The sequence below is a fragment of the Martes martes genome (assembly GCF_963455335.1).
Source record: "Martes martes genome assembly, chromosome: 14".
NCBI lineage: Eukaryota > Metazoa > Chordata > Mammalia > Carnivora > Mustelidae > Martes > Martes martes.
In genome coordinates this window covers 39,021,946-39,045,326 of record NC_137902.1, presented here as the reverse complement: position 1 = coordinate 39,045,326, position 23,381 = coordinate 39,021,946, and the positions used below count along the sequence as shown (strand labels likewise).

The following is a 23,381-nucleotide window of genomic DNA, read 5'->3' as shown; positions in this document are numbered from 1 at the left end:
AGAAATTGCAATGGAGAGAAAACTAATTTGTATAATCCCTTTTTAGTAAATGGGATCCTTTTCACTGGGCTTGAGACATTACCTCACCAATAATTAGTATTATATTGGTGGGTGTCATGAAGTCAGTGTACAAGATTCCTAAGATTCCGTAAACCAGACTGATCTCTTTCCACATGTATGACTCTGGGGATCTCAGCCTGGTCAGAGATTTTGTAAGATATGGGTAAAGGGAGATGTTCTCTGGACTGACAACACAATCAAATTCTGTTTTCCTATCCAGCACTTATCACTGCTTAGAGACAAAGCTCCTGAGAAGAAGCCTCAGGAACCAGAGGATATGATTTGGAATTCTTCAGCCTCCAATATGACTGGGCTGCTCAATGTGGCATTGAGGTATCTATCAGCCTCTTCTTCCTTAGTTGGGAGGTCAGGCCACCCACAAGGCAGGGAAGGAAAGTAGCCAGTGCAGGCATAGTGGGGGAGCCCATGCTCAGACTGATCAAGAGGCATACTGCCAGGGTGAGCACCTGCTGCATCCTCAGAAGGCTGGCTTCTTCTGGAGGCATGCCTCACCTTTGTCCATCAGGTCTGCTCTTGGGGAAAGATACAGCCACCAAAAGTAGAGGAGCTCTGCTTTCTCCTCACACCTATCTTAGTTTGACTCCTTGTTTTGAAAAGAATGTAAATCCTACCAATCATGGACAATGAGGGGTTTTTATTTCACAAGTAGCATCTCATTCATAGAAATCCTGAACCAGGAGTCACAATAGGCCTGGCTGTCAAGGACACTAAAGGTGGAGAGTGATTCTAGACTCAGGAAACTCTAGGAACTTCAGCATCTGGGTGTTTGGATTTTCTTTCCACTGCTCTCCCATTGACCCTCAAGCCATATTCTTCATGTCTACAAATTTATGGCCTTCTACTAAATGGTGTCCTTTATACTCTTAATTTCTATCCCTCTGTTTTTCAGTGACACAGGATCCATAGTGATTGTGACACTTTCTTGTGGTACATCTCAGTGCTTCTTTTGAGGGAGGAATGATACAAGCCTTATGCAGCCTTTCAGAAGGTATGAAAAGAGTTAATGTAATTTCTAAAAAACTTTATAAAGCAGGATATTCTTTTCCCCCTCTGCCTTTATTGAGTTACAATTGACATATAACATTGTGTAAATTTAAGGTGTACAAAGTGATGATTTGATATACCCATATATTATGAAATGTTTACCACAGTAGGATTAACTAACACATCCTTCACATCACATAATTACCATTTTGTTGTTATGGTACGAACATTAAAAGCTCTATTCTCTTAGAAATTTTCAAGTGAGCAATACAATATTGTTACCTATAGGTACCATGCTGTAATTAGACCCTCAGAACTTACTCATTTCATAATTGAAATTTTATACCCTTTGACTGAAATCTTCCCATTTCCCCCACTGTTCAGGCCCTGACAACCACCATTTCACCCTGTTTCTACGAGTTACATGTTTTTATATTTCCCATACAAATGAGGTCATACAATATTTATGTTTCTCAATCTGACTTATTTGACTTACTGATAAAATATACATCACTTGATTTATGACAAAGGTGACAGTCTAATGTTGTAGGGAAATGATAGTCCTTCAACACAAGTGGATGGTGCTGTATCAGGTAGCTATTCAAATGGAGAAAGTGCAACTTGACCGTTACTCTATGTAAGAACATATAATGGGTTCTCTACTCTGTTCCATTGATCTATGTGTCTCTTTTTGTGATCTGTGTGTCTCAGTATGGCCAGTACCATACTGTCTTGATGATTACAGCTTTGTACCACAACTTGAAATCCAGAATTGTGATGGCTCCAGCTTTGGTTTTCTTTTTCAACATTCTTTTGGCTACTTGGAAAGTTCCCTGGTTCCATACAAATTTTAGAATTGTTTGTTCCAGTTCTGTGGAAAATGTTGATGGTATTTTGATAGGGATTGCACTAAATGTGTGAATTGCTCCAGGTAGCAGAGACATTTTCACAATATTTGTTCTTCTAATCCATGCATGGAATGTTTTTCCACTTCTTTGTGTCTTCCTCAATTTCTTTCATGAGTGTTTTACAGTTTTCTGAGTATGGATCCTTTCCCTCTTTGGTTACATTTATTTCTAGATATCTTATGGTTTTGGGTGCAATTGTAAATGGAATCGATTCCTTGACTTCTCTTTCTTCTGCCTCATTGTTAGCATATAGGAATGCAACTGAGGTCTGTGCATTGTGTTCATATTCTGCAACTTTGCTGAATTCCTGTATCAGTTCTAGGAATTTTTGGGTGAAGTCTTTGGGTTTTCTGTAGAGTGTCATGTCATCTGTGAAGAGTGCGAGTTTGGCTTCTTCTTTGCTGATTCAGATGCCTTTTATTTCTTTTTGTTGTTTGATTGCTGATGTTAGGATTTCTAGCACTATGTTGAACCACGGTAGAGAAAAGCTCTCACTTTTTCCCAATTTAGGATAATATTCACTGTGGGTTTTCATATATGGCCTTTATGATGTTGAGGTATGTTTCCACTATTCCTACAGAGTTCAGGTTGTTTTTTTTTTTAATCAAGAAAGGATGCTGTATTTTGTAAAATGCTTTATCTGCATTTCTGAGATGACCATATGGTTCTTGTCCTTTCTTTTAGTAATGTGATGTGTCACATTGATTGATTTGCAGATATTGAACCAGTCTTGCAACCCAGGAATAAATCTCAGTTAGTTGTGGTGAATTGTCTTTTTGATGTACTGTTGGATCCTATTAGCCAGTATCTTGGTGAGAATTTTTGCAGCCTTGTTCATCAGGGATATTGGTCTGTAATTGTCCTTTTAAAACCCTGGCAGTGAGTACTTCCTCCTGTTCTTTCTTTTGGGGTGAGTTTCTCTGTCTCTTCATTATGTCCAGAAAAGAATAGAAGAAAGAGAGAGAAGACAACAATAACAACAATAACAGCAGAAAAGAATAAACAAAACAAACTTGAAGGAAATAAAAACAAAACAAAATTTAGAAAATCTAACAAGAAGTAAAACAGATCAAAACAATAAACTGGATTGTGGGTGTTTTTTGGTTTGTTTGTTAAATGAAATTAGATACCAAAATAGGAAGAAAAGAAAAACTTATGTATATAGAAAAATGAAATAAAATAAAATGAAAGGAGACCAAACTAAAAAAATGTGTATATAAAAATTAAAAAAGAATAAAGGAAGAATTGAAGTGATAAGAAAATAGCTGAATAGAACCTGAAGGACTAAAGAATATTAAGAAAAAAAAAAAGAATGCTATATACTTCTTTCCCTAAGAGCTGAAGTTCTACAATTCTCTATGATCTATAAACTTGGTGGCCTAGCCAGTTGTTCCTGCTGGTCTTCTGGGAGAGGGGCCTGTTGCCCTGATTCTCAGTGTCCTTGCCCTGGTGGCATTGCACCTCTCTCTCCAGGGGACCGGGCTCAGTGTACTTGGCTCCAGATTGCACTATGTGGTGCTGTCTGGCTCCCTGAAAGCTTTCAGCACCACTGGGAGGGGATTAAAATGGCACCACTCCAAACTGTAGCCCTGAAGCTGAAAGTTTCCACCTCCAACTCTCACAGAAAAGCGGTCCATTACTCATGTCTCCCTGGTTTCTGTCTGAACTCTGTGTTCACCTAGCCTATGACCAAGAATTTTTATGACAGACATGTGACCCAGTTTCAAATCTCCAAACTTTCTGCACTCCAGCAGCCCAGACCTGTGCTGTTCCTCCTGAGGGAACGAGAGGCATCTCTCCATGCTTCTGGCTTTTGCTGGGCCCTTGCCCAGAAAGCAGTCATGTGATCAGGCAGTGGTTCATACTTTATAGCACACTGAGAAGAAAGTCAGTGCCAAGACTCTGTTTCCAGCCAACTTCCCTGCTATGATGCCTGGGAACTCTGCTGCAGTCTGGCACCCCCATTTTCTTTGTGATCCCGGGAATCCTGAGACCATGCTGTCCCTTCTGGGATTCTGCCCTGATTCACCACCTGAGTACCTTTAAGCCAGGGATGTCCCCCACCTCAGAAGACTTATAATTTCCAATTTTGTGCTCATTGCTTACAATACTTTGTGACAGTCTCCTTAAGCTGGCTCCCTACCCTCCAGTTTCCACTGATAAATTGCATCTGATTCATGTCTCTGTATGGCCTACCTTCTAAAAAGTGATTGCTTTTCTATTGTAGAATTGCGGCCTTTCTTTTCTCAGATCTCTGATTGATTTCACAAGTGTTCAGAATGATTTGATAACTATCAAACTAGCTGAATTCCAGGGACCAGATGAACTTAGGGTCTCCTACTCCTCCACCATCTTAAATCATTCAAGACAACAAATGGTCTTTAAAAAGGAGGATAAAGGAATAAAAGAGAAAAGTAGAAAACAAGTTGTAAGATGGTAGGGATTAACCCAAACTTATCGTAACAAATTAATGAAAATAAACTAAACACCCAATTTAAAACATTGTCAGATTAAATTTAAAAAATAAATAGATTGAACTATATGCTGCCCAAGGGAGACACACCGCATGTATCAGAACATAGAAAGTCTGTAAATAAAAGGATAGAAAAATAAGAACTGAACATATACCATAAAAACTCAAAGGATGATGAGGTAGCTCTATGAGTATTAGATAAAGTAGACTTTAAGGCAAAATCTATGACAAGTGGTAAAGATATACAGATTTGTATATATACAAACTTGTGTATAAAACACATTTATAATAATAAATGTATTAATTTAAGAGGAAGACATAATAGCCTAAATTCAGTAACTGGGAAAAGAGAGAACGGAAATTTCTGGGGTCACAGAAATGCTGCATATCTTAATTATGATGGTGGTTACATGGGTGTATACATTGGTCAAATTTTAACTTGTGAATTATGCTGTTTATTTAAATATAAATCATATACCTCCAAAAAGTAAGAAATAGAAAAAAAATGCTAAATATAAAGTGAAATTCTAACATAAATTATGAACAGACACATAATATTTTTTTGAAAATGATGTCCTTACCCAAAATTGAAATAAAAATGTTTTTTTCTCTAGAAATAGAATCTTACAAAATAATACATATAATTGTCTTTGAGTTGTGAATATAATTTTTGTGAAAAAATTTCACACTCCTGCAAAACTTTTCCTAACTCTTACGGGAAGAAGAGTACAGCTGTATTTATGAGCTAATGACAAAAAATGTCCTGTGACTCTCTAATGTTCAAATAGTTTGGTAACTTTGAAGACACTTTTAGAAGAATATTTGAGTTCCTTTTCAAGGGCTAGGTCTTTTACTGATAGTGAACAATAGTATATTTAAAAAATAAACGAAAACTAAATATACCTTTGTATTCTTTATTTTTATGTTTTTTTTTTTTTTTTTTTTTTTTTTTTTAAGATTTTATTTATTTATTTGACAGAGAGAGATCAGAAGTAGGCAGAGAGGCAGAGAGAGAGAGAGAGGAGGAAGCAGGCTCCCTGCTGAGCAGAGAGCCCGATGCGGGACTCGATCCCAGGATCCTGAGATCATGACCTGAGCCGAAGGCAGAGGCTTAACCCACTGAGCCACCCAGGCGCCCTATTTTTATGTTTTGATGGGAGTTCCTATGCAAGATCACCGGGATCAGTTTCAGTATTTTCCTGGACATATTTCTTTGCTCAAAATTTCTCCGAAGTAAAGAAAAAAATTTTCATGAAATAGAAGTTTTCTTTAATAAATCATTGTTTCCTTATCTCCCTTGAAGATTACAGTGATATGGAGGAATGCTTTGTACACAAGCACAAACTTTATTCTTTTCTAGATTCTAATATAGCATAAAATTCTGTTTCCATCACAAGACATAATGATTCACCTTTCAGAGTGTTTATAATACTAAAATAACTATTACATAAATGAAACCTATTTTTTGGTTGAATCCAAATTTACATGATGTTAAGAACTGCAAAAAGTCAGCCAAGAGGTGTCATTAGGTTATTGAAGTAATATATGGAGAGCATGATAATGCTATATTTGTGAATCTTACTCATTAAAAATGTGTTTGTTGATTGCTCTCAGGAACACTGAAGGGGAAAATATTGGAACAATAATGAATACATCTTTATTAGAAAAATGCCACTGGGGATAATTGCCAAAGTGTTATCAGTAGCGGGAAGATTAATATCCATTTGTTGAATGGAGCAGACCTATTACCAATAAAGAAATTGAATCTGTATTCAAAATCTCCAAAAAATTCAAAGTCCTGGGTGGGTTGGCTTCCCAGTAGAATTCTAACAGACATTTAAGGAAGAGTTAATACCTCTTCTTCTGCAACTGTTCCAAAAAATAAAAGTGGGAGAAAATCTTCCGAACTCATTCTACGAGGCCAGCATTACTTTGATTCCAAAAATAGAAAAAAGACCTCACTGAAAAGAATTACAGGCCCATATCTTTGTGAGCATGGAGGCAAAAATTCTCAATAAAATACTAGCAAGTTGAATTCAACATTACATTGAAAGAATTCTTCACCACAATCAAGTGGGATTTATTCCTGGGCTGCAGGTGTGGTTCAATATTTGCAAATCAATCAACGTGATACACCATATCGATAAAAGAGCCACATGATCCTGTCAGTGGATGCAGAAAACGCATTTGAGAAAGTACAGCATCCTTTCCTGATAAAAACCCTCAACAAAGTAGGGATAGATGGAACGTCCCTCAACATCATAAAGACCATATATGAAAGACCCATAGGTAATATCATCCTCAATGGGGAAAAACAGAGCCTTTCCCCACAGTCAGATACAAGACAAGGATGTCTATTCTAACCATTACTATTTGACATAGTATTGGAAGTCTAAGCCTCAGTAATCAGGAAACAAAAAGAAAACAAGAGTATCCAAACTGGCAAGGTAGAAGTCAGACTAGCTATTCACAGGGGATTCGATATTTTACATAAAAAACCCAGAAGATTCCACCAAAAAATTGCTAGAATTCTTACATGAATTCAGCAAAGTCACAGGATATAAAATCAACATGCAGAAATCTTTTGCATTTCTATACACCAATAATGAAACAGCAGAAAAAGAAATCAAGGAATCAATCCCATTTGCAATTGCACTAAAACAAAAAAGATACCTAGGAATAAATCTAAATAGAGAAGTAAAAGGTCTGTACTCTGAAAACTGTAACACACTTGTGAAAGAAACTGAAGGGATGCAAAGAAATGGAAAAGCACTTCATGCTCATGGATTGGAGGAACAAACATTGCCAAAATGTCTATACTACCCAAAGCAATCCACATATGAAATGCAATCACTATCAAAATACCACTAGCATTTTTCAAAGAGCTAGAACAAGCAATCCCAAAAGTTGTATGGAGCCACAAAAGACCCCAAATAGCCAAAGCAATTCTGAAAAGAAAAACACTTTGAGGCATCAAGATTCCAGACTTCAATCTGTATTAAAAAGTTGTAGTCACCAAGACAGTATGGTAGTGGCACAAAAACAGACACACAAATCAATGAAACAAAATTGAGAGCCCAGAAATGGACCCACAACTATTTGATCAACTAGTCTTTGACAATACAGGAAAGAATACCCCATGGAAAAAAAGATTGTCTCTTCAAAAAATGGTGTTGGGGAAACAGCTAAAAGCAAAAATGAAACGGGATCATTTTCTTACACAGTACACAAAAATAAATTGAAAATGGATGAGAGACTCTAATGTGAGACAGGAAACCATCAAAGTCATAGAGGAGGACACAAGAGGAAATCTCTTTAAACTTTGCCATAGCAATTTCTTGCTAGACACATCACCATAGGCAAGGGAAACAAAAGCAAAAATGAACTACTGGGACTTCATCAAGATAAAAGCTTCTGCACAGCAAAGGAAACAATCAACAAAACTAAAAAGCAACCTGTGGAATGGGAGCAGATCTTTGCAAATGACATATCTGATAAATGGTTAGTATCCAAAACCTACAAAGAACTTATCAAATAAACACCCCAAAACCAAATGTCCCAATTAAGAAATGGGCAGAAGACATGAATAGATAGTTTTCCAAAAAAGACATCCAGATGGCTAACAGACTTACGAAAAGATGCTCAACATCTGTCATCATTAGGGTAATACATATCAAAACCATGATGAGATACCATCTCACACCTCTCAGGATGGCTAAAATTAACAACACAAGAAAAAAGGAGTGTTGGCAAGGATGCAGAGATAGGAAAACCCTCTTGCACTGTTTGTGGGAATGCAAACTAGTGCAGCCACTCTGGAGAAGAGTATGGAGGTTCCAAAAATGTTAAAAATAGAACTATCTGATGATCCAGCAATTGCACTACTAGATATTTACCCAATAGACTAAAAATACTGATTTAAAGGGATACATGTACCCCAATATTTATAGCTGCATTATCCTCCATACCCAAATTACGGAAAGAGCCCAAATATCTATTAACTGATGAATGGATAAAGAGGATATGATATATACACAATGGAATATTACCCAGCCATCAAAAAGAATGGATGAATGAGGCTAAAAACTATTACGGTAAGTGAAGTAATTCAGAGAAAGACAAATACCATGTCCTCTCACTCATATGTGGAATTTTAGAAGCAAAAAAAAAGGAGCATAAGGGGGAAAAAAGAGAGAGAGGCAAACCAAAAAACAGACTTTTAACTATAGAGAACAAACTAATGGTTACTAGAAGGGAGGTTGCTGGAGGGATGGGTGAAATAGGTGATGGGGATTAAGGAGGGCACTTGTGAAGAGCTCTGGGTGTTGTATGTAAGTGTTAAATCACTAAATTGTGCACCTGAGATTAATATTACACTGTATATTAACTAACTGAATTTTGAACAAAAACTTTGGAAAAGTGGGAAAAAATGGGCAGAGAGACGGAATGGACATTTTTCGAAAGAAGACATACAAAAGGCCAACAGGTACATGAAAAGATGCTCACCATCATTAATAGAAGCGCAAACATCACTAAGAAAAAATACAAGTAAAACAATGAGATGTCACCTCATGCTTCTTTAGATGGATATTACCAAAAAACAAACAAACAAACAAACAAAACCCCGAAGCAAAACCAAACCAAAAAACCCAACCCAAACCAAACCAAACCAAACTGACCCAAAACACATCCAAAAACAAAGGATAAGTATTTTCAGGGATTTGGAGAAAAAGGAAACCTTGTACAGTATTAATGAAACTGTAAATGGGTACAGACACTCTGGTAAACAATATAGGGTTTCCTGAAACATTTCAAAATGAAATTACCATTTGATCCAGCAATCCCACCTCTGGGTATACATCCAAAGAATTGAAATACGGGTCTCAGCAAGATATCTGTACTCCCAAGTGTAAGGTTTTACAGGCGAGATACACATGACACCTGGCGATATCAAGTTCACTGTAACATTATTCACGATAGCTAAAAAGGGAAAATAAACTAAAAGCCCATGTAAAAAGGAATGCGTAAAGAAAACGTGACATATATACATTATGAAATCTCATTTAGACTTTACAAAGAAGGTCCTGTCACTTGTAAGAACATGGGTATACCTGGAGGACATTATTCTATAGAAAAAAGACCAGACAGAAACATAAACATTGCATGATCTCACCTGTATCTGGAATCTAAACAAATATATGGAAGCAGAGCATACAAGTATTGTCAGGGGCTGGAAGGGGTAGGAAATAAGGGGGTATTGATCAAATTTCAGTTATGCATAATAAATAAGTTCTGGAGATCTGTATAATGTCAGGCTTATGGTCAACAATACTTTATTGCGTACTTAAAACTTTGCTAAGAGGCTAGATCTTAAGTGTTTTTACCTGGCATTAAAAAAAAAAAAAAAGATAACAACCAAGCCGTCAGGAAGAAATTTTTGGAGGTGATATATAGGTTTGGCATTTATAGTGATGATGGTTTCTAAGGTGTATATTTACCTCAAAACATATCAACTTGTATACAATAAATATCTACAGCTTTTTATATGTGAATCACATGCCAATGAAGTGGCTTAAAACTTATGATTGGAAGTATCTTCAACATAGAATCAGCTTACAGGATTAGTCTCAATAAAACGTTTTATGGGGGCACCTGGGTGGCTCAGCAGGTTAAGCATCTGCCTTTGGGGGTGCCTGGGTGTCTCAGTGGGTAAAAGCCTCTGCCTTCGGCTCAGGTCATGATCACAGAGTCCTGGGATCAAGCCTCGCATCAGGCTCTCTGCTCAGCAGGGAGCCTGCTTCCTCCTGTCTCTCTGTCTGCATCTCCGCCTACTTGTGTCTGTCAAATAAATTAATAAAATCTTAAAAAAAAAAAGCATCTACCTTTGGCTCAGGTCATGATCCCAGGATGCTGGGATCGAGTCCCACATTAGGCTGCTTCCTGCTCAGCAGAGAGTGGAAAGTCTGCTTCTTCCTCTCCCTCTGCTTCGGCTCTGTCTCTCTGTCAAATAAATAAATAAAATCTTAAAAAAAAAACAACCCTTCAAGTTTCTTTTCCTATGGAAAGAAATTAAAGTTGGCTAACTTTTTGGGGCGCCTGGGGGGATCAGTGGGCCTCTGCCTTTGGCTCAGGTCATGATCTCAGGGTCCTGGGATGGAGCCCCGCATCGGGTTCTCTGCTAGCCTCCTTCCCCCTCTCTCTCTGCCTGCCTCTGCCTACTTGTAATCTCTCTCTCTTTCTGTGTCAAATACATAAATAAAATTTTTGAGAAAATAAAATAAAATAAAATAAAATGTTTTATGGCACCAGGATCTAGTACATTAGTCTCTACCTTAGAGTTTGTCCTTATCTTGGTACCATCTATGGCTGGTAACCACCAGCCTTGGATTAGAGACTCAGTTTTAGATTTCTAGTCTTCATTTTTGTGTTTGTCAGGCTCACTGTTCAACCATATTCTATCTCAAGGTATTATAAAGTGCATTTAATTAATTTAAGTAAAATAAATTATTATCCAATCATGACTAAAATATTGAGGAGGCTCACACTCTTTTCAGTCATTTGACCACAATTCCTTGATTTATTCCCACGTTACTGAACATCAACCACTACCATACACTCTTCAGTTGTTCAACTCTCAGGGCAGAACGTTATTTCCATGTTTCTGCAGCATCTTGCTGCTATGTCCATGAGTATTTTCAAGGGGACCCTAGAGGTCATCTGGCTCAATCTCCATATTTTATGGAGAAGGTGACTTGTGTGTTTTTGGAAGTTGATCAGTTAGTTGAAGGAAACAGCAGGCTTGTCCAGTGCAAATGATTCAGAGTCTACTCTGGTCTCTTTTCATTCCATTCTACTTCTCTTCCCTAAGACATCATTCTCTTCTAATTCCTGTAACAGAGTCTGTACTCACTTTCCTACTCTGATCATGGCTTTTGCAAGTTCCTTTTAATACAATTTGTATAGTGAATCACCTGTGATTTTGGGGGGCAAATTGGATCTAATCATGGCATTGAACATGTTTCACAAAATGTATTTGAGATAATCTAACCTCTGGGTTTGGGTTAAAGACAAACAATAGAAATTGACTCAGCCTTTTTAGATATGTTCCTTCTGATGAATAAATAGACAGATCCTAGCTGGATAAAAATAGGTGTTCAAAGTACAAAGGCTGGGGCCTGGGTGGCTCAGGGGGTTAAGCCTCTGCCTTCAGCTCAGGTCATGATCCCAGGGTCCTGGGAATGAGCCCTGCATCAGTCTCTGCTCACCAGGTAGCCTGCTTTCTCCCCACTCTCTCTGCCTGCCTCTCTGCCTACTTGTGATATCTCTGTGTCAAATAAATAAATTTTTTTTAAAAGTACAAAGGTTTAAGGATTGAGATCATGGAAATGTCAGTTTTAGAATACATTGTCAATCAGAAGATGACCTTACAGTTGACAATACAAGGCAACCAGGAAAAATGTTTTATTTGTTGTTTTTCTAACAATATGAATTAGAGAAGCAAATAACTTCAATTCTACCTACTTGAATCTTTGGCAGAATTTATAGAAATATTAAATAAGTGCACCCTTCAACTGGTATACATAACCATTCTGTGGTAAGAGCTTAGGATATGAACCAATCATAACCGTGCATTATGCTGAAGCTAGAATAAATAATTTAGGAAATAGGAGCTTTGCTCAGCCATGGCTGCTGTGGTTTTTCCCTCTCCTTAGAGAATGGTCTGGACCTGAAAACAATTCTGTTTCTCTCTAGCATGGGATTGATGCATACATATGTAGCTAAGCTAAGGGCCAAGAACAGCATTTAAGACTACACGTGAAGCAAACAATATATATTCCAATGTGAAGAGTACTATGACCATTATTTCCTTGGGCTAGTCGTGGAGGGAATGTATACCAATGCACTGATACTATTTTCATCCTTTCCTTCTGAATCACAGGACAATATATAAGCTTCTGTTATTTTAATTATCTAAATGCTTTTTGTCAAATCATTATTAATTTTGTTCACCCATGTCATTGGTTTGAAAGAAGTGAAATAAAAAGTGTATAAATAACTAAATTTTGTAAATTAGGTGCACATGGTTTATCAGAAGAAAGAATAACAATTCAGTAAGGATTTTGCAATTAATCATTGTCATCTAAATGTGGAAACTTTATGGAGAAGATAGTTATGCAGACCAAAGTAAAATGAGACCTTGAGAAACAGATTTCCATTTTGCTAAAATGTGCAGATCAAGTGTGTCTGTCAGAGACACTGATTAACTCTGTGGACTGTTACATTGGCTGGAATGAAGACAAATGTTTTTCTGAAGACTTCCATACCAAGGTCATGTGATTTTTTTTTATCTTAATACTTTCTTTCTGCACATCATCTCCCTCAGAGCCTGGTGGACTTGCTTATTCCGCAGAGTGTAGATGACAGGGTTGAGCAATGGGGTCACCACTGTGTTCACAAGGGCAGCCTCCCTGTTGGAGTCCAGCCTGTTCGTTTGATTTGGTTTCACATATATGAACACACAGCTGCCGTACATCAGAGAGAGAACTATGAGGTGAGAGGAGCAAGTGGAGAAAGCTTTCTGTTTCTCCTTGGCTGATGGGAGTCTCAGGACTGTGACTACTATGTTGCTGTATGCAATGGTGGTTATGATAAGGGATATCAACAAGATAAAGGAAGTGAGAACAAAGGCCAACATTTCAGTAGGTCTGGTATCAGAACAGGAGAGATGTATCAGGGAGCCAATGTCACACAAAAAGTGGGGGATGACATCAGGGCCACAGAAGGATAGCTGGGAGACTTTTACTAGCAGACCAGTGATGAGAGGGAAGGCCAAAATGAAGCAGGCAGTGACCAGAAGGAAGCAAGTCTTCAAGTTCATGATGGTCGAGTAATGCAGAGGCTTGCAAATGGCTACATACCGATCCAGAGACATCACTGCTATGAGGAAGAAACCTGTTGCTCCCAGAAATAAAAAGACAAATGCTTGTATGAAACAGGCAGGAAAGGAAATTGTTTGCTTGCCTGAGTGAAAGATGAGCAACAACTTAGGAATAACAGCACTTATGACACCACACTCCAAGAAGGAAAAGATGCTGAGGAACAAGTACATAGGTGTGTGGAGCCGGGAGTCGGCACAGGTGATGGTGACTATGACCACATTGCCTGCAATGGATGCCAGGTACGCCATTAGGTGCACCAGGAAGAGGACTTTTCCCAACTGCTGGATGGCAGGAAACCCCTCCAAGGTGAATTCTTGGACAGTTGTCCCATTCCCCATTTCCGTGGACATCTCTTTCCAGAATCATCAATGCTGGTCTAACCTACAATAAAGACATCAACAAGCACAAAGATTTCAGAGGAGCAGGATTAAGTTATTTGTCCATGAAGGTGACTAGGCCAATAGCTAATTGGTTTAGCCAGCGGATTCTTGAATCAGTAGGACCTGAGCTCAGTACTAGTTCAATACTGAGTTTAACCCCCGAGAGACAGGTCATTTTTAGAAAGGTAGTTAACCTTTGTGAACTCCAATTTCACTCTCTGTAGAATATAGATGATAGGATCTTTTCATTCATGTTCTTGTGAGAAGTAAGATAAAGTACGTAACTCACTTGTTATATGATGCCAATGTTTCCTTGTTCCTCAAATTCTAAGTGTAATATTATGATCATTAACATAGTGTAAATAGAGCATCAATAGGCAGAGTTATTGACATTGTCATAGTTATAATGTATTGTAGTTATTTATTCATTTTATTATTTTTTTATTAAAAATTTTAAAAAATATTTTATTTATTTATTTAAGAGAGAGAGTGAGATAGAGAGAAAACACAAGAGCAGGGAGGGTCAAAGGGATAAGCAGATGCCCTGCTGAGCAAGGAACCCAATGGAGGACTCTATCCCAGGACCCTGGGATCATGACCTGAGCGGAACGTAGACACTTAACCATCTGAGCCAGCCAGGTACCCAACATTTTTCAACAATATTAACTTGTAAGTAAACATAACAATAATATTAGTGATATTTTCCTTGAATATTTAAAAATATGAAACACATTTTGTGGTCCAAGTTTTCATCATCATCATCATCATCTGTTGAAGATTTATGATTTCTATGCTGGTCACTGAAACTATTAGTTCTATTACTCTTCACAATAACCATGAACCCCTTCTTCTACAGAAGCAGAAACTGAGGCTTAGAGAGTTCCAGAGAGCTTAGGTCACATAGTTGGGACTTTTGCCAGAATCTGGAGTATCAGCTATTTCCCAATGCAGTGACAGAATGTTTTAAAACAGGAACAAATCTATTGTTGATGCTCTCTCAACCCTAAGTGAAAGATTAGCTTTATTAATCTTAATTAAATCTCTGCTTAGATAGTATCTCTGATGTGTTATTGACCTATGAAATAACATGGTGCTTAGAGAAGATCTCTTTTAGCAGAAGCATTTTACAGAAGAGACTGGAACCAGAGAAATTGGGGGTTTGCTCAACAACGTGAGGTAAATTGTAAATTTAGGTTTCACCCACACCGCCCCGAGGGTTCCTGCTGTCCTGTGATGGAGATGGGAGTGACAGAAGTTCAGGGAGGTATGCTGGGCACCTGACACTCATGTATTCACCCTTCCATCCAAGCTCAGTGAACATTCTTCCTTCCTCAGTCCTCTCAATTAGTAATTTGTCTCAGGATGGTGTTTGACTCTAGCATATCAATACGGGCTAAAGGTTGGCAGTGTGAAAGTGTCACTCTCACTAATGCACTGTGGGCAGAGTCCTCTGAAAATCAGCTCATGAAATCAAACTGCTCACCCCAGTGGCATAGCCTGATGGAGCCTCTCCTGTTCCTGTTGACCCCAGTAAATTCACTAAGTCACCAAGGTCCCTGAGACCCGGCATAAACAGAGGTCACCTCATGAGGGGGCAGGGCTGCCTCCTCTTGCAGTTATTGTCTTCTAAGAAATCAAGAGTTTGCTATGGGCTGAGGGGAAAGGAGAGGAGAAGGAAACTCAGTTGTCACCGTCTGTTGTCTCAAAGTGGGGTGAATATGCATCCCATGCTGCCGGTGTTCTGAATGACAAAGCCGTGTGTCCATAGCCCAGAACATTTCACAGCACAAGTCTACATGGTAGCTGGTAGCCTGGACCACTGAAACTTCGCAAAGGAGCAGACAGACTAAACCAGCATTTCACTGCCCTCAATTCTGGGCTAGAGCTGGACTTCCAGACTACTTATGTTTCCGATGAAAGGCCTGGCTCTGCCTCCCCCAGTGGGTAGAAGACTACCTACCATGCAACTTTGCTGTCACCTCTTATGTTGTCACCTCCTATGGCAGCTAATGGGAACAGCACCTTCTAAGTTTTGCCCTGGGTGCTGCTGAGACAAGGACCCTTCTGTGGCAGTGCTCTATGCTATGGGTGCACCTGCTCCAAGACCTTCTCTTCCACTATGCTCCTCCATCATATCCTCACCTTTCCGTGTGGAGAAGCATCCTTGCTTTACTGCGTTGACAGTGAGGTGCAGACAGGAAAACTTGAAGCCTGTGTGATATTTTTGCCACAATATTGCTTGGTCACCAAGCAGAATGGACCCAGCCAGTGAGCAGAGAGCGTAGGCCCTCAAACCTTATTAGATGCTGAAGAGAGACAGGGGCAGAAAGTAAAGGCATGGCTGGTGCCTGGGGACAGCTAATTAATTAGAGAATGTTGAGAACAAGAATTACTGGGGCAACCCTTATATTTATCTTCCCATCGTTGTTGGTGATGCTGACTCCCAGAATCTGCACTGTTCTCTCCCAAGACTTTTGAAGGAAATTATATGCCAATTTCCCAAGGGTTTTTAAAATCCCAAGGTGAGTATTGCTACTACTTTGTGGTAGAAGTCCAGACTACAGTTTTCTACTGTGATGTATGCCCTGAAGCCAGAGCATAGGGGTTAAAAGAACAGACTTTATGGTGAGAAACAGTGGGATCACACCCTGCCTTTCATGAAGCTTTTGGGAAGATACTGGGGAACGCCACCTTTCTTAGTAAATCATTCTTCATGCATCTACCAATGTTATGATTCTTTTCATTGCATATTCTCATCTGAAGAATAGTTTTATTGTGCTCCCTATCTCCGTGAAAAATGAAAGCACACATTTTTTCCTCTTCAGGAAAGAAGTGGATTTTTCTGTAACATCTTTAATCTGGCCCTCTCTTTTTAAACATATCTGGACATGTGGTGGAGGTAACTGTTTGGCCATCAGTTAAATGTCTACCTCTTGGTTTTGGCTCAGGTCATAATCTCATGGGTAGAGGATTCAAGCCCTGTATCTGGCTCCATGTTCAGTGTGGAGTCTGTTTGAAGATTCTCTTCCTCTGCCCCTCCCCATAGTGGTGTGCTTTCTCTCTCTCTTCAAAATAAATAAATAAATCTTTAAAAAAGTATCTGGGATGTGGATCCCTAGATTCTTTCTAGATGCAGAACAGGAAGAAATGTCAGCCTGAGAGTGGAGAAGGTGTATCCATATCAGCTTTTAGATTGGATATCTGCTTCTTCTCCTGGGTATCTCAGCTAGACAGTTGCTATAGTGACGCATTTTTCTGTGGCCTCTGGTTTCCCATCCCGAGCCAGATAAGGGACTAAACTCAAAAAGTGTATTTGCTGGCAACCCTGGGGCATATGGTAGCTGTTTGGAAATTTGTCCTGCCTGAATCTGCCCTCGTCATAATTGGTCTTACAAGATCAAGGCAACTATTATAGAAACTTTCATGAGTATTCATGTGAGTCTCACCTTCCCACAAACAGACAAAATCATTTTTATAGCATCTGTCCATCTACATACTTCTACTTTCCCTCCAGGCTAAACTTGGACCCCATTGTTATTTTCTCAGTTGGAAGTGAAGGAAAATAAAGAATTATGAGAAAAGTGTTACAGAAGCTAGAATAAAGTGAGATTATATATTTTAATGCTAAGGTAAAGTCTTATTTATATGGGATTTTAATTTCATTCAGTGCCAGCTTCATGATGCAGAAATACTTATCACACCTGAGCAAGTCCCAATGCCAGCATGATGGTGGGAAGGGAGTAGGAGAGCACCTGGTATGTAGTTTGATGGAAAGGCTTACAAAGTGGACAAAGAAATGGGCTGAACTAACTCCACATTGCATATAGCATAAGAGTTGGTGAACTGGTACCAAGAAATGTTTCAAATTGTCCTTAGTGTAGTTTCTCTTTTATGAGTAGTGTTTTCATAGCTGTCCAACACCCAGCATTTCTTTATGTTTTAAATGATAACCTTGAGATCTCTTTTATCTTGGCTATTTTTCAGCATTCCTTGTGCTTTGAGTGTTTATCCAGTTAGAGTAAGTGAAGGAATAGTGCTTAAGGTTGTTTTTGTGGTTATCAAACCATGGAGGGATAAAGCAAATATCAGTTTATGGATTCTCCTCTGCAAAATATTGTTATTTTGCCATTCCATCCCTTGGCCACTCTTGAAAAATCAGGCTACACCTATACCCAGGATGTAGATAGTAGGAATATTTTGGCTTATAGTGTATCTGGTTAGTATGGTCTATTCCTAGAATGGCTCCTATTTCTAATATTGTATACCCAAGGAAGAAGGCTAAGTTAAGGCCTGAGGAAAGATAAATCCTTTCAGAGATCACAAGTGTCCTAAATATCATCTATGATATTGTGGGAGAGGGTGTAGGGGATGCTAATTTGAAGAGGAAGTAGGGGATGGAGAGAAGCACTCAGGCATTGGGTGGAGCTGTTGGGTAACTAATAATACTTTGAGAACCACCTGTCCTTCATGGAATTTCCATAAAAGTAAGGCAACAATGGCAACAGAGATCTAGAACACATCAGTTCTGATCTAGAAGTTCACTAATATCACACCAATACCCATCCGTCCATGTGAGGAAAAGCATCGTAATGTTAGTAGCTTCCAACTTGGGACAAGGAGGGGAAGCTGAAGGCATATGGTAATTCATTTTATTTGGGTGTCTTTGTATCTTTTTTATTCTTGCATTGAAAAAAGAAACCTTTTCCATTTTTATATATATATATAGATATATATATACACACACACACATATATTCACACACACATATGTTTTATATATATTATATATAATGTAAATATATAAGATGTGATATATATCATATCTTATATATTGACCCATTGATGCACAGTTGAGCTGTTTCCATAATTTGGATATTGTAGATAATACTGCATGTACCATTTGAATTAGTAGTTTTGTATTCTTTAAGTAGATACTTAGTAGTGCAATTGCTGGATAATAGGGTAGTCTATTTTTCACTTTTTGAGGAAATTCCATACTGTTTTCCAGAGTGGCTGAACCAGTTTGTATTCCCTGAAACAGTGTAAGAAGGTTCCCTTTTCTCCACTTCCTCACCAATGCCTGTTGTTTCCTGTATTGTTGATTTTAGCTATTCTGACTGGCATGAGGGGATATGTCATCGTAGTTTGATTTTTATTTGATGATGAGGGATGTTGAACATCTTTTTATGTGTCTCTTGGTCATCTCTGTGACTTCATTGGAGAAATGGCTATTCATGTCTTCTGCCCTTTCTTTCATTGGATTTTTCATTTTTTTTGAGTGTAGAGTGTTACGTTTTATATGTTTTGGATACTAACCCATTATCATATATATCACCATATAGTTGTGGGTTCATTTCTGGGTTTTCTATTCTGTTCCTTTCATCTATGTGTTTGTTTTTGTGTCATTACCATACTGTTTTGATCACTATAGCTTTGTAATATAACTTGAAGTCTGGAATTGTGATGCCTCCAGCTTTGCTTTTCTTTTTTATGGCTGCTTTGGCTATTTGGGACCTTTTGTGGTTCCATATATATTTTAGGATAGTTTGTTCTAGCTCTTTGAAAATACTGTTGGTGTTTTGGTAGCGATTATATTAAATGTATAGATTGCTTTGGGTAATATAGACATTTTAACAATATTTATTCTTCCAATCCTGGAGCGTGAAATGTCTTTTCATTTGTTTATGTCATCCTCAATTTCTTTCATCTGTATTTTATAGTTTTAAGAGTATAAGTCTTTAACCTCTGTGGTTAGGTTTACTCCTAGGCATGGTGTTGTTTTTTGGTGCAGTTGTAGATAGATTGATTCTTTAATTTCTCTTTCTGCTGCTTCATTATTGGTGTATAGAGAGGCAACAGATTTCTGTACATTGATTTTGTATCCTGTGACTATGAATTTGTGTATCATTCTACCAATTTTTTGGTGGTGTCTTTCCTGTTTTCTGTATAGAGTATCAAGTCATATAGTCATATATAGCAAACAGTCAAAGTTTGACTTCTTCCTTGCCAATTTGGAAAACTTTCGTTTCTTTTAATCATATGATTGCTGTGACTAGGACTTCCAGTACTATGTTAAATAATAGTTGTGAATGTGCACATCCCTCTCTTGTACCTGACCATAGAGGCAAGCTCTTTTTTTCCCCAATGAGGATGATAATAACTGTGTGTTTTTCATATATGGCCTTTATTATACAGGGGTATGTTCCCTCTAAACTTACTTTGTTGCAGGTTTTTGTCAGGAATGGATGCTCTAACTTGTCAAATGGTTTTTCTGCATCTATTGAAAGGATCATATGGTTCTTATCCATTTTTTATTAATATGTTGTATCACATTGACTGATTTGTGGATATTGAACCACTCTTGCAACCCAGGAATAAATTCCACTTGATCATGCTAAATGATTATAATGTATTGTTGGTTTTGGTTTGCTATTACTTTTTTGCATCCATGTTCATCAGGCATATTGGCCTATAGTTTTCTTTTTCAGAAGATTCTTTGGTTTTGGTTTTAGGGTATGGTGGCCTCGTTGAATGATTGGGAAGTTTTCCTTGCTTTTCTGTTTCTTTGGAATAGTTTCAGAAGTGAGTTTAACTGTCTTTAAATGTTTGGTAGAAGTTGCCTGTGAATCTGTCTGGGCCTGGACTTTTGTTTGTTGGGAGATTCTTGATTATTGATTCAAGTTCACTGCTGGTTATCAGTCCATTCTAGTTTTCTATTTCTGTCTGTTTCAGTTTTGGTAGTTTCTATGTTTTTAGTCATTTTTCCATTTCTTCCAGGTTGTCCAATTTGTTGCCGTATTGTTTCTCAGAATATTCTCTTACAATTATTTGTATTTCTGTGGGTTTGGTTTTTATCTCTCTTCTCTTATTTGTGATTTTATTTTGGGGGGGTCCTTTCTCTTTTCTTTTTGGTAAGTGTGGCTAGAGGTTTATCAATTTTATTAATCTTTTTTTTTTTTTCTGAGAAACCAGCTCCTGGGTTCATTAATTTGTTCTATTTTTTTCTTAGTTTCTATATCATTTATTTCTATTCTAATCTTTATTATTTCCTTCATTCTGATGACTTTAGACTTTGTTTATTCTGCCTTTAGTTCCTTTAGGTTTATAGGATTTTTCTTGCTTCATAATGTGGGCCTCTATTCCTATATACTTCTCTCTTAGGACCACTTTGGTTGAGTTCCAGTGTTTTTGGACCATTGTGTTTTCATTTGCATTCGTTTTCATGTATTTCTTCTTTGATTTACTAGTTGACCCACTCATTTTTTAGTAGCATGTTGTTTAACCTCACTGTATATTTGGTGTTTCCAAATTTTTTCTTGTGGTTGACTTCCAGGTTCATAGTGTTGTGCTCAGAAAAAACACATGGTTGATCTCAACCTTCTTGTATTTTTTGAGGCCTTGTTTGTGACACAATATGTGATCTATTCTTGAGAATATCTCATGTACACTTGGAAAGAATGTGTATTCTGCTATTTTAGGGTGAAATGATCCGAATGTGTCTGTTAAGTCCATCTAGTTCAGTGTGTCATTCAAAGCCACCGTTTCCTTGTTGTCTTTCTGTTTAGATGATATGTCAGTTGCTGTAAGTGGGGTGTTAGAGTCCCCTACTATTATTGTATCATCAGTGGGTTCCATTTTGTTTGTTATTAATTATTTTTTATATTTGTAACCCAGTATATCATATATTTGGGTGCTCCTATGTTGGGTGCATAAATATTTACAATTGTTAGATCTTGATTTTGGATTATCCGCTTTGTTATGGTACAGTATCCTTCTTAATCTCTTGATACAGACTTTGTTTTTTAAGTCTAGTTTGTCCGATATAAGTATTGTTGCTCCACTTTTTTTTGGTGTTGATTTGCATGCAAAATGTTTCTCCATCCCCTCACTTTCAATCTGTAGCTGTGTTTAGGTCTAAAAGGAGTCTCTTGTAGGCAGCAGATAGATGGGTTTTGCTTTTTTGTCCATTCGGACACCCTATGCCTTTTGATTGGAGCATTTAGTTAATCTACATTCTGAGTATTTAAAGATAGATATGTATTTAATGACATTTCATTACTTGTTATCATTGTTTCAGGAGATCCTTTCTTGTCTTTTTCAATTTTAGTGTTTCATTATGCTTTAAGAGTCTCCTTTAATATTTCTTGCAGGGCTGAATTAGTGGTCACGAACTCCTGTAGTTTTGGTTTGTCTGGGAAATTCTCTCTCTCTCCCTGTATTCTGAATGACAGTCTTGCTGGATAAAGTATTCTTGGCTGCTTCTTTTTCTCATTTAGCACATTGAGCCACTTTCTTTTGACGTGCCAAGTTTCTGTTGAAAAATCTGTGGCTAGACTTATGGATCTTCCCTTGAGAGTTAAGGACTTCTTTTGTGTTGTTGCTTTTAAGATTTTTTTCTTTATCACTGTAGTTTGCAAATTTAATTATAATATGACTTGATGTTGGCCTGCTCTTGTGATTTTGATATGAGTTCTTTGTGCCTCCTGGGACTGGATGTCTCTTTCCTCTCCCAGATTAGGGAAGTTTTCAGCTAGTATTTCCTCAAATAATTTACCCCCCCCACACCCTCCACCCCACTTCTGGGACCCTAGACTATGAATATTGCTACCTTTGATGGAGTCACAGAGTTCCCTATGTCTATTCTCATGTTGTATAATTCTTTTTTCTCTCTTTTACTCAGCTTCTTTATTTTTCATTGTTTTGTATTCTTTTTTTTAAAAAGATTTTTAAAAAAAATTTATTTGACAGAGAGAGATCACAAGTAGGCAGAGAGGCAGGCAGAGAGAGAGGGGGAAGCAGACTCCCTGCTGAGCAGAGAGCCTGATGCAGGGTTCAATCCCAGGACCCTGAGATCATGACCTGAGCTGAAGGCAGAGGCTTAACCCACTGAGTCACCTTGGTGCCCCCCATTATTTTGTCTTCTAATTGACTAATTCATTCTCTGCTTCTTCCAGCCTACTATTCATTGCATCTATCCTGTTTCCAATCTCAGTTATGGCACTCTTCATTTCTGACTGATACTTTTTCAGCTCTTTTATCAAAGGCTTTTGAATTTTGGTCAAAGTCTCCCTGAAGTCTTCCATTCCTTTGTCAAGTCCAGCAAGTATTCTTATGATCATTGCTTTATATTCTCCATGAGGCATATTGCTTCGCTTAGATCTCTGGCTGTGGCCTTATCTTGTTCTTTCAATTCAGATGAATTCCTCTGTGTTGGCATTTGTCTAAGTTTCTGCTTTCTTCTGTGTGTTGAAAAATCCAGCTATGTTTCTGCCTCCTGAGAGTAATCACAATGAAGAAGAGGTCGTGTAGTGTCCAGGGCCTAGCACTTCAAGGAGTGTCTGTGGTGTGTGCTGTGTGTGTGGTTAGTTGCAGAGGCTCTCCTTGCCTGTGGTGGGCAGCATTTTTTCCTTAGCCAGAATGTGTTGAGTTTCAACTTGGTGTGCTCTGGTCTGCTGTGAAATGAGACATGATTTGCTTCTATTAGAACTGAAGCCCCACAAAACTGTCTGGCTGGGAGACATGGTGTGGGCTAAGGCTTGGGCTGATCTGGGTAGAGGTCTGCCCAGTCGAGTCTGGGACAAGCTTCACTGAGAAGGGCAGTCCCCCCAGAGTGCAGG

The 23,381-nt window shown here is 38.1% G+C and overlaps 1 protein-coding gene across 1 annotated transcript; it reads right to left on the bottom strand.

Moving 5' to 3' along the window:
• Positions 1–12,790: 12,790 nt before the first annotated feature.
• On the bottom strand, positions 12,791–13,738 carry LOC308355081 (olfactory receptor 6E1-like; the record flags this gene model as incomplete). The annotated part of the gene is made up of 1 exon (XM_080823038.1): positions 12,791–13,738. Exon 1 carries the CDS (start codon positions 13,733–13,735, stop codon positions 12,791–12,793), a length of 945 nt encoding a protein of 314 aa, XP_080679164.1. The 5' UTR covers positions 13,736–13,738.
• Between the last annotated feature and the right edge of the window lie 9,643 nt (positions 13,739–23,381).